General features: G+C 28.1%; 1 protein-coding gene and 1 long non-coding RNA gene across 5 annotated transcripts in view; one reads left to right on the top strand and one right to left on the bottom strand.

Moving 5' to 3' along the window:
- The window catches only part of LOC142327601 (uncharacterized), a 342,500-nt gene that overhangs the window by 232,437 nt on the left and 97,359 nt on the right, over positions 1-12,704 (top strand). For all 4 annotated transcript variants that reach the window (XM_075370801.1, XM_075370799.1, XM_075370800.1 and 1 more), the window contains one exon: positions 10,985-11,362. In XM_075370801.1, coding sequence (XP_075226916.1) covers positions 10,985-11,362 — 378 coding nt within the window. The remainder of the gene's footprint in view (positions 1-10,984; positions 11,363-12,704) is intronic.
- Positions 1-12,704, bottom strand: part of LOC142327603 (uncharacterized) — a 383,769-nt gene that overhangs the window by 168,212 nt on the left and 202,853 nt on the right. The window lies entirely within an intron of this gene.

Genomic DNA, 12,704 nt, shown 5'->3' on the forward strand with positions numbered 1-12,704 from the left:
AAACCTCTAAATACGAGTTCTAGAAAATAATACTAAAATGAAATGTATTTTACTATTATACTAATAAGTGGACTTTAAATTTACTAATTATTGAAAATTACAATAAAGATATGGTTATACTTACTAGCATTTATAAATATACATTTTTAACAATACAAATTCAATTACCAGTTTTAGTGCACCGTTCCAGGTAATTAAGTTATTCATTTAGTCACTTGAATTTTCATTAGACTAGCTTAGAGTTTTCATTATGAGTCGCTAATTTATTTTAAAATTACATTTTTGGTATTCAAATTCGGTTACAACTTTACGGTATTTTTATTCGGTTGATTCCTATGTACATTTCTAAATTGTCTTAAATTATTATATTTAAAATAAATCATTCTACCTCGTCGGCGCCTGACACTACCACGTAGGATCTTTTAAATAAATAAAAATAAATAAAATTTCAACTCGCACTAACTTTATTCTAAACATTCATATTAAAGTAATATATTACATATTATGAAACCGTAATCAAATCTTCTTAGCTCAAAATACTGTAAGTCTACTAACTTAAACAGAAAGAAAAAAACTGTTAAAAAGATATTCGTTCGGCTTCCAAACCTATCTTACTAACGGAATAGGATAACTGCATAAATCACATCACAATATTGCGTTTTCAAAAGTTTCATGAACTGCTGGCGCTGTCAGTGGTTTATTGCTTTGTTGTAAAATTTACGACTCGTCAGCTTCCAGTACCAAACTACTTTATGAATATTCTACAGGATACGCACATGTGCACACGTGCACACATTTGCACGTGTATACATATACATAGAGAGAATATGTTAAAAACAAAGCAACACACTTAGACACACACACAAAAGAATACGTGATGACCATATAAATAAGCACATATTGATGAATTTTTAACCCTAAATATTCGAGAACGCGCGTTTTCGCACGAGTGATTTATTAGAATATTAGTGGTTAGGGTCAGATATTTAATCAAAACCTACAATAATTATTGTTCTGAGAATATTTAATGATTTACCGTACGGTTAATAAACTAACTAGTAATAATTATAAAAATAATAATAATAAATAACGTGAAAGTAGAATGTAAATAAGTAGAAAGTGAATGGTAAAAAAATATTATTTTCTATTAAAACTACGTAAAACAGTAGCTTATAAAATAATTCGACCTTTTCAATAACCTGGCGTAACACCTTCCGGTACAGAAATATTAACGGTTGTTTATCGATAATATTGATCTACATCTCTATCAGAAAGTATCGAAACATACGACAGTATGTTTCCTTTGTTAATCCATAAAAAAGATCTCAAATTTAACGATTGTAAAACTCTTATATTTATATAGAAAGGAAAAGACTTAAATGATGTAATAGATTCATTTAACAAACATAAATGAGGGCGATAAGACGCCACGATAACAAAAAAAAAAAGGCTTAAACTAGCGAAATTTTTTTTTCTTATAATTTTATTCTGGATTTAAAAAAAATAAATTACCGATCAAATAATTACATTTTGAGGTACTGTTTTTACTTGAAGCAATTTAAAATTAGACTAGTTTCACGTAACTGTAAATTTTTTCAGCCGACAGAAGATCTTTTTTTAATAATAGATTTTAAATACTCTGAAAACTGATCAACTCCAAATACATCTCCCGATAACTCTTCAACATGGATAAGTAATAGGAAGATTTTATGAAGTTTTTCATTTTCTTATAAACCCAACTACCGGTAAAACAATTGCAATTGGTAAAAGCTGCTTAATCGTAAAATGATTTATAAATATTTTTTTCTTGTGGTCTTAACCATTTTTACTTCCTTGTACTAAGTAAAGGAAGTATTGTGATTGCGAAAATTTTCTGTTTCCAGATTTCAACGGAAATATCCATTTTACAATAAATAATTATAATATAAAACCCACTTACCAACAATCTTTTAATGCGTCCTAGTTCTTTCAGAAACGAATTCAATCTTCAGGAATTTAACATTATTTTATTAACTAAAACTTTATCGTCATGAATAGAATTGTTATGTAAAGTGTGTAAAATATATAAAAGCGGTCGTCACGTCTTAAAATTCCGTCGAACTGTCATAATGAGTGTTTCCATGTTATGGTAAAAACGGAGGGGAACGGTGTGGTCAACTCACTCTACGGTTATTGTTTAGTACTTGTTTATACAATATATCGTATTCAAATCTTGTTTGTTCATTTATTAATTTATCATTATTAAGATATATATGGTAAAATTATTAATATCCATTTTGACCAACCCTGAATCCATTTTGACTAGTTCAGCGTGACGTCTGTACGTACGTATCCCGCATAACTGGAAAACAATTAGCCGTAGGATGTTGAAATTTTGGATTTAGAACTGTTGTAACATCTAGTTGAGCACCTCCCCTTTTGATTGCAATAGACTGAACCAAAAGTGTCCAAAAAAAGCCCAAAATCTAAACAAATTTGTTTTTGGACTTTTTCTTAACTGCAGTAATAAGCCCACATTGAGAGCTTTTCAGCGATGTATCACAAGTGGTACTTATCTTTATTGGTTCCAGAGTTATAGACAAATGAAATGTTAATTAATGAAATATTTGGATTTTATAAAGAGGCATGCACATCGTTTCAAATCAGACATCTCCTTTTTTTTTTAACTTTCAATTTTTTTAATTTAAATATATCGAATTATTAATAATTAGTAACCTCCGATTGTAAAAAAATCTTTACAAATAATAATTCAATAATAACAATAAAAATTAAAAAAATACAAAAAATATCGGATATTATTAATGAAATAAAATTTTATGTAGTTTTCATTTAAAAAAAAAATGTGTATATATAATTTAATAGGCGTACAGGTAAGTCATATGGACTCCACATCAGATTTGGTGAAACGCCTGATTATTCGTTTTTGTTTTCATTTTGCTGATGGTTACATTATAATAATTTTAAAAACATAGTATTAGATAGATATGACATACATTTATTTAAAGAGTAATAAACGGACTCCTACTCTATTCTAATATTTCTCATGTGATAGTTGAATTAATATTTGAAGTTAATAAAAACTAATGTTTTAGCAATTGTGTTACTGTCCACTTTATTAAAGAATCGGAGGATCGTATTTCACTTTCAAATGAAATAAGTTTAAATGAAGTGCAGCAAAAAATGTGTATATGTAATTTAATAGGTGTACAAGAAAGTCATGTGGGATCCACATCTGATTTTTTTTTCTAAATTTTCATAGCTTTAAAAATAAATATTCTTATATCTTTTAGAATGGCAAAAGAGAAAATTTAACGATTAACTAATTACAAAAATGAAATACTGAGCACTTTGTGTCTTCGTTAGATATTTTATACATCACTAACCGTGGTTGTGGAGTGGATGAACCCTCTGTTTTTTCATGCAACAGTTTTAATTTTCTCTGGTGCAGGTAAATAATACGTAATATTTAAATGTAAACTTTTATCAAAAGAAACTTAATTTTCAACAAAAACATATTAATTTTTAGTTAACGAAAGTAAAACAAAGTTAACAATTTTTATCTTTCGGTTTTTTAAATGATAAAAAAGACTTCAAAAAATTTTAAATATATTTGAATTTATTTTTTTTTTCTGTTTTGTTCTATCTCCCTTCGGTTTAAATATTTTTCAAAAACTTTTTGGAGGTTTATACTTTATACTTCATGTATAGAGCTATCAAGAATATTTTTACAAATTATAAACCCCGGAGACCTAAAATTCAGAAACGTTTTTTATTTTTTTTTTTTTATTTTAGCCTTTATTGAAGGTGATATTAGGTTTAGAAAAAAACTTTACTTAACCAATTTTATTTTAAGCTTAATCTATATATAAATATTTTTTAGAAAAATCTTTCTTAATTCTTCTCTTCTAAAAATATATATATTTAATTACTGTTTTTCTGTAATTCTTGTAATTTATTTGTTGCATTTTTCTTCATCACTTAATGGCTATTAAAATTGATGTAGCTTTGATAGTTACATTATACGGTCCCAAAATGTGAAGTAATTCTGTTCATTACTTTCATAAAATTTATACTTTATTTTTACGACTAATAACAAAATTTATCATGACTAAAATAACAAAATTCTACTCTAGTTAAAAAAAATAAAGTAATTTGTGGTCGGAAAAGCCGCAATACTTTTCCAGCTTTTAGTGATTTCAAATAATAATAATTTACCTAATATTTAGGTTAATAAAAAGGAAGGAAGCCTTATCAACATATTGCATATAATATTATATGCAATATGCAATAATTCATGAACATCAAGATAACACGGATTTAGGTCATACTCTATTCCAATATCAAAGCTTACTAATCCACAAAAATATTTAAAAAAATATTATATAAATTAAGTAACGGAAAAAATACTATTAATTACACTAATTCTGAAATATTAATGTAAAGGATAAACACATCTGTAAATTATTTATTTAATTCTTAAGTTTCTGTACGTTCAATGAATTCACCACATAGAGGCGTGCGTTAAATACGAGTACAACCAGTCAATAGAGTGTTTCTGTGTAACCTCTCCACTCGGATGATACCAAGCAAATTAAATTACAAACGGCTAAGTTATAATGGTATTGAATTAAACCAGAAAAAAAATCGTATCAAAAATAATAAAAACATAACTGTAAAGTCTATCAATCCCACATTAAATATAATTATAAAATTAAGGTTTCATTCGTATTGAGGATGGATGTAATTATTAAAGAAAAAGAAAACGAAAAGTATTTAGATGCTAACCTCTATAACAGAGAATTATATTATTTTTCTAAATATATAACTAACAGAAAGAAGAAAATTTTAACTGAAATAAATTTAGTTATAAATTAAGTCACAAAGAAATATTTTAAAAGTATTTTATGACATCTCTTTTATATTGAAATATCCATCTAATATGAGAAAAGAGATGAAGGAAAATTAAATGTATTAAACATTTTTCAGCTATAAAATAAAAATTTTTTTTTTTGTTTTCATTCTTTTCAGAAAAATATTAAAACTATATAATAATTTTTCTATATTAAAGTGCACAATTAGAGATCGCAATTAACTGTTAAAAAAAAAAATGTGCAATTAAAATTTATTTATTAAAAAGTTACTAATTAAGAAAATATAAGTAATTTTTCCTTTTTTTATTTTATTAGATTTAAATTAAAATTAAATTGCATAGTTAAAATTAAAAATTATATAGTAAATTACATTAAGTACAGAACTACTCAATTAAATAATTACGCAATTCTCATGAAAAACTTAAAAAATAAGAATTGAAAATAAATAAAAATTATCATTAATCTACTGCTTTCCTTTGGAAATTGAATGGAATTATTTTTTAAATGAAAATTCAAGTTTTCTTTTTAATTGAACCATAAAACAATTTCGCTCTGATCTTACATATATATATATATATATATATATATATAAAGTGAATATTTGTTTGTTTGTTCTGTATGCGTTCCTATACCATTCATCCGATTTCGATGAAACTTTGGTGAGTAGTTAGTGTCCGCGAAGGTTTCTCATGTAGTTCGAACCCGCTAGATGGCGCTGAAGTCGAGATATTCAAAAAATTGTATTTACGGTCCGATTTGGCTCATATTCAGAATATAAATTAATTACGTGAAAAGAAATATTTTTGCGAAAAAGGAAAGAAGGAAAAAAGAGAAAAAGAGAAAAGGAAAGAGATGAAGACTAGAAGAGGTGAAGATAGGAAGTGTTGAAGAGGGGAAGAGAGAAAAAGGAAAATGTTAAATTTTGTGATGTTCCGTAACGTTCAGTGTTTTAATGATTAATCAAACTTTATTATAGTTTAATCTATACATATACTCAAATCTAACAATAGCGAAGCATTGCCGGGTCAACTAGTTATATATAATTTGCGTAGGTTTTAGGTGTTTAATACCAGCAAACATTGGGGTTCGAGATGTATTAAAAAATCGCAATTCAAGAAACAGCTAAAAATGTTCAGAATTTAAAGCTTTTCGTTGTAAAAGTTTTTGTTGTTAGTACGCTAATTTCATAAAGTTATTTAGTTACAATTGGCAAAAACAATTAACAAAATCATGTGTAATAAAACATAAACCATGCAATATTTTTGCAGCGGGCCATAGGCCCACTGTTTTTCTTTTAATTTTTATCAAGAATTGTTATCACAGTGTTTAAAATGATCATTATTCAATTATTATATTATATTTTTTTACTAATATAATAGGTGAAAAATTCACTATGTTATATTATTCGTCAAAACGAGAAAAGTAAGCAACCCCAAACGTTAAACACTGATATAAGCATTTGTATGGCTTTTTTTAATATCTATTAATATTATCTAATATCTTGAAAAACTTATAGAACATTAAACATAAAAAAGTGAAAAGTTAAATTACTTAATAGTGAAAATAACTTTATTCTTAAAAAAAAATTATGTAGTTTAAAAGAAACAATACATTTTCAATGTATAAATAATATTAAAAATGTATAAATAAACTATGTTAAAGAACATTTTATAAATTTTTTTATTATGTTTATTACTTTTAGTTTATCAAAAACATGTCCTTTAGTTAAAAGGTTTAACCTACTCAATGAATTTTAAATAACCCCAGTAATTTGATTAAAAATAAATAATATCATAACGTAGAGTGAAATAAAATGTTGAGTATTTAAAAAAAATTAGAACAATTTTGATCCGGAGTAACAGTAAAAGGTGAAGTGATAAAGATGCTACGATTTGCTGATGATATAGTAATTCTAGCTGAGAGTAAAAAGGATTTAGAAGGATAAATGAACGGCATGAATGAAATCCTACGCTAGAACTACCGCATAAAAATAAACAAGAACCACTAATGTAATGAAATGTCGTAGAAATAACGAAGGTGGACCACTGAAAGTAAAAATAGGAAGAGAAAAGATTATGGAGGTAGAAGAATTTTGTTACTTGGGAAGTAGAATTACTAAAGATGGATCAAGTAGGAGCGATATAACATGCCGAATAGCACATATGAAAGTTACCTTCAGTCAGAAATATAATTTGTTTACATCAAAAATTAATTTAACGTCAGGAAAAATTTTTGAAAGTATATGTTTGGAGCGAAGTTTTATATGGATGTGAAACTTGGACGATCGGAGTACCTGGGAAGAAAAGATTAAAAGCTTTTGAAATGCGGTGCTATAGGAGAATGTTAAAAATCAGATGAGTGTATAAAGTGACAAATGAAGAGGTGTTGCGGAAAATCGATGAAGATAGAAGCATTTGGAAAAAACAGTTAAAAGAAGAGACAGGCTTATAGGCCACATATTAAGGCATTCTGGAATAGTCGCTTTAATATTGTTGGTACAGGTAGAAGAAAAAATTGTGTATTTACGTTTGGAATATGTAAAAAAAATTGTTAGGGATGTAGGATGTAGGCGGTATACCGAAATGAAACGACTAGCACTAAGTAGGGAATCTTGGAGAGCTGCATCAAACCAGTCAAGTGATTGAAGACAAAAAAAAATATCAAAAATATCTTTGTGTCACGTAAATACCGTACATAAAATGAATGAGAAATATAACACAGAATATTTGAATTTCTTTACGTGGTACAGTAAAAATGTAAATATTAAAAAGAATGTTTTAAATAATTGCAGGAAATGTTTACAGTCAGTGGCAGTTACGGGCGGGAGGAGACTGCATGTTATAATCATGTAGATTTAAGTGGTTAGTTAAGATGAATTTAATTCTAAATAAGTTACCGAGGTATTTATTGTAAGTGGTAGTCAACGGCGTTTGTGAAGGGGAGGGGTATTTATTCATTGGCGTGGCTTACAATCAACGTATAAATTCTAATTATAAAAGTGAGATTTTTTTAATGATTTTCTCAGAATTATCTGAAGTACTCTTAAAATATCCAAACGCGGAGGTGATAATTATGAGGGATTTTATAGCTAGGGTTGGTAAATGGGATCTAACGGTACGCTTAATGCATTACATAAATATATTACTTACAAGGAGTAACAGTAAGATTGAAAATTATGCAAATAAAGAATTAATTAATGTGTGCGTAGCACACGTTTATTTATAATTGATAGAAACTACTTTCCATTTTTGAGGGGAATATACTTTTCCTGAAAATAACTGAGCAGTAGTTATTGATTACGTGTTACGTAATGAAATTTTTATGTAAAGGCTGCATATTTCGAAGTGCAATGGTTGGAAACTTTCTTTTTTCTTCTTACTTAAAAATTATAATTAACGTAATAACATTTTAATGATTCATCTTATAAAAATATTAAAAATTTAAACATTTTAAAATAGAATTTATGTTTAAGTTAAAAAATAATAATATAATAAATATCGTTTAATTGTTACATAAAAACAGTTAATATACTATATAAAGTAATAATTAATTTAATGGTTTAAATACATGTAAAACATGAAAATTGGTTTACGGAACCCATCGAAATCGCTTTATCAAGTAAGATCAAAAACATCGTTAGATAATAGAATTGTACAAACAATGCTAGATTTATAAAAAGACAAATAAGTTAATCGCTTTTACTTGAATTCACGAATAAAATGAGAATAGAAAATAGATTTCCTAGTGCTAAACTTTTTAGGAATCTTACAAAAAAAAATTGTTCCAACTTTTTTTTTCTACAAAACTAAAATAAACATCTAACTTTAAGTGGTTATATGGAAATCGTTTTTAGTAATAGTCAGCAACTTTTAAAGAGTTAGATAAATGATATTATTCAGAAAAACTTGATATTTTCAATGTATAAAATAATTATGTAAACGTTTGAACCTCGTATTTGGTAAATTCCCGATAAAATTCACCGTTTTTATAAGAAACAAATTCATATTGGTTATTTTTCTCTCAACAAACCTTCATTACTTTGGAAACAGTAAAAAAAAAAAAACAAATTTAATTTAAAAAAATTTACTAAAAGGTTTTTCTTGTTGACAACCAGGAAATGATGAATGATCATTTTTTCTCGTGTCAACGCTTAATCTTGAACATATAATTTTCCTGTTCTAAAAAAAAACATAGTTAATAGTACGGTCAGTATCAATATAGCATATTTTTAATTCGTTCCTAATCTACCCCACTTAATCAATCACATTCCTTTAAAGTCATTACAGTTCATGTTTCATTACACAATTTGATAAAATAAGTATTTCTTTGTATCTTTACCTTCTATACATATCGATTAAAGTAAATTACTTAATTATTGAACATATTTATTAATCCTGGCGCTCAATAATAGCAAAAATACAGTTTTTAACAAAAATTAAGAAAAAATTAACTTAGTCGTAAATCTCTCTCGGCGCGAAAACGTTGTTTTTTTACAATTACGTCTTCAAAATGGATTCTAGCAAAATATTTTTTCTTTTTTCTTCCTCTTCACTATCCTTTTGTCTTTCTTCTTCGTCCTTTTCCTCCTCCTTCTTCTTCTTAATTCTTCTCACTAATTTAAACATAAAAAGTAAGCCCGATCAACATTATTTCTCTTATTTCTGGCCGAGTCACTGTCACCCAGTTCGCTCATAATTGTTATTTTTTTTATATCTTCTGTCTTTCTCCTCTACTTATTTTTCCTCGAAACACGGTCACTGATATAAAATAGTTTATGTCCATTGACAAAAGCAAAACTCAGGCAGTACCTACAATCAAAGGAACTCCCTTAAATCAAGTACAGGAATTTAAGTACCTTGAATCCATAGTCAACGTCGGAGCAAACATAGAAAGATATTTATAAAATAATAAAATTAATAGATATTTAATATAAAATAATAGATATTTATAAAAGGCAGGCTGGATCAAGTGGAGGTCGCTGTCTGGGGTCCTCTGTGACGCAAAAATACCTATTAGAACTAAAGGCACGGTGTGTAATCAAGCTGTTAAACCGGCAATGCTATCTGGATTCGAGTGCTGGGGGATAAGGAAATGTGAAGAGCAAAAAATACATGTCACGGAGATCAGAATGCTGCGATGGGCAGATGGTGTTACGAGACTTGACAAAATCCAAAACAAATACATCCGAGGGACCTTTAAAGTAGCCGAAATACAGGAAGAAAATGTGAAAAAAACATTTACACTGGTTTGGAAATGTAATGCGTGGAAGTGAAGATCATATGACCCGACAGATTTTAGCCATAAAAGAAGGCAAGAGGGGCAGAGGCCACCCACCGACTACCTGGACGCAAACCATCCATAATATACTGACGATGGGCTTAACGCCAGAAATGACATAAAATCGCCAAGAGTGGTGGAAAAATATCAGGAGGGTTGACCCCAAACAGGGAACAAGACAGGGATGATTGATGCCCATTGACAAACAATTTGATTTATGGACAAAACCATTGTTTTTGCCCATTGGCAGAATCACTTTGCCATTTAAATCTTACTATTCTTTCTTTAATGACTTCTAACCGGACAAGTTTTTCCTAAACAGTTTTCTTAAACAGCTGTTTTTTTTATGATTTAATTTTACTTTTATTTTAATTTTAATACTATACCGTTATTAATTTTTTTCGGTTATTTTCAGGACTTCTATTCATGAACAACTTTGGTAGCTTGGTAGCAATGGTTAAGTAATTTCGTTCTCCTTTTCATTGTTAATAATTTTATTAAGAAAATGTTTTAATTTTCTGAATATATCCAAACCTAAGAGTATTTTATTTCTTCTTTCCTTTTTGAAAGCTGCGCTTCATTAAAAAATACTATTAATAGTTCGAAAATGATTTATTCAATCAGGATTTATGTATGTTAGAAAAAAATTTAAGGATACTGATAATTTATCAAAACTTAGAATTTAACCCGAGATCTCCAGGATAAGTAAGTTTTTCTGTAAATGAGGTTTAAGACGATTAACTAAACAACATAAATCCTTAATAATCCTTTTAATAATTGGATCATCTCACCAAATAGAATTTCAATTATGATTAATATTATTTTTTTTTTTTTAGGATCAAGATGTGTACAAATCTCAGAACTACGTGTGCCTGAAACAGTAAGAAACGGTTCTGAAGCGGTTATATTAGACTGTGTTTATACATTAAAACCAGAAGAAGCAAAAGCATTATCGACAGCAGGTTTAGTGTTAAAATGGTTTTTTAATAATGGTCCTGAACCGGTTTACCAATGGATACCGGGACAAAAACCACAAGAATTAGGACTTTTAAAAGGAAGATTAGATCTCCATTATGAAGCCTCAAATCAAGCTGGCACTATGTATCGAGCTTTGAGAATTATCCGGCCTACAACAGACTTATCAGGAGAATATAAATGTACTGTTTCAACCTTTCATACTGAAGATTTTATGGTGAAAAAAATGATCGTGTACGGTAAGTGAACTTATTTAGTTTAAAAAAAACTATTTAATTTCTTTATTTATACTTATATTTTGTGTATAATTTCAATTTTTAAGAATCAAATTACAGTATAGTTACGTAAGATCTTTTTTCCTTTTTTTTTTTTTTTTTTTTTTTTTGTTAAAGAGGTGCAGGAACCCCATTTACGGCGGACGCCAAGGTAGTTGTCGGGCTCGCTAACAGGTTCCGCAAGATGTTATTAAATGCGATATATGTTCCTGCGCACTACCGACTAAGCCTTAACCCCTGGCTAACCGTTAACCACGCCTCCTGCTTATGTGGCATTACTTCAGGAAGGGGAGAAATGCCCACCCACACAATCAGTCACTGAAAACAACACAGGGAATACCCAAACAAACACGCCAAACAAACACCAGAAACTTACTTAAGTAAGAGCTAACTAGTAATAAAAATGATAAACTGGTAAGTAATTACATTAAAAACTTTCATACTCGGAGAGAGCTTAACATTTAAAAATTCCTCTAAAGGTAATTTTCAGAAGTAAAATTCAAAATTAATTTAATCCTACAAATTAAAAAAAGAGTTTTTAAGCGAGTAATTTTTATAAAAATTGGTGTAAATTTAATCGTACTTTAAAATAGTTTTACTTTTTCAAAACGTACCTAAACTACAATTAAATTAACTAGAATAACAAAACTACAGGCAATTTGAAAAAAAAATTGAGTTAACTGATTGATTTTTAAGTAAAATTCACTCTTTAATAACAGTAGGACAATATTTTCACTCAAACAACAATAGATTAAAAACATATTAGTTTTGTAAGGAACAGGATTTATTTTACTCTGAGTTTAGTAATATTCTGCGAAAAAATTAATCAATAAGTGAGCATTATAATAAGGTAATATATTAAATGAACGGACTGGAATAAATTAACATTATAAAATGGAATTGTCAATCATAATTAAAAGTGAAAAGTTTAGCCAACAACAAAAATAATCTTCCTGTATTAGCAATAGATCATTTCCAGAGACACTGGTCATAAACGTTCTGCATACCTTTTTTTATTCCAGTCTGCTTTTCCATATAGTAATTTGAATACATACAAGGAGAAAATTTTTATGTTTAAGTAAAAATAATAATAGTAATTTTTTAACTTTTTTCTGGTGTTCTACTGGAACCCACTGGGTTGATCTAGCGGTCTAACTCGTCGTCGCATATCAGCTGATTTCGAAGTCGAGAGTTCTAAGGTTCAAATCCTAACAAAGTTAGTTACTTTTATACGGATATGTATACTAGATCGTGGATACCGACGTTCTTTAGTGGTTGCATATCGCTGACTGATGACTGTCGAGAA

The sequence above is a fragment of the Lycorma delicatula genome, chromosome 7 (genome assembly GCF_047948215.1).
Source record: "Lycorma delicatula isolate Av1 chromosome 7, ASM4794821v1, whole genome shotgun sequence".
NCBI lineage: Eukaryota > Metazoa > Arthropoda > Insecta > Hemiptera > Fulgoridae > Lycorma > Lycorma delicatula.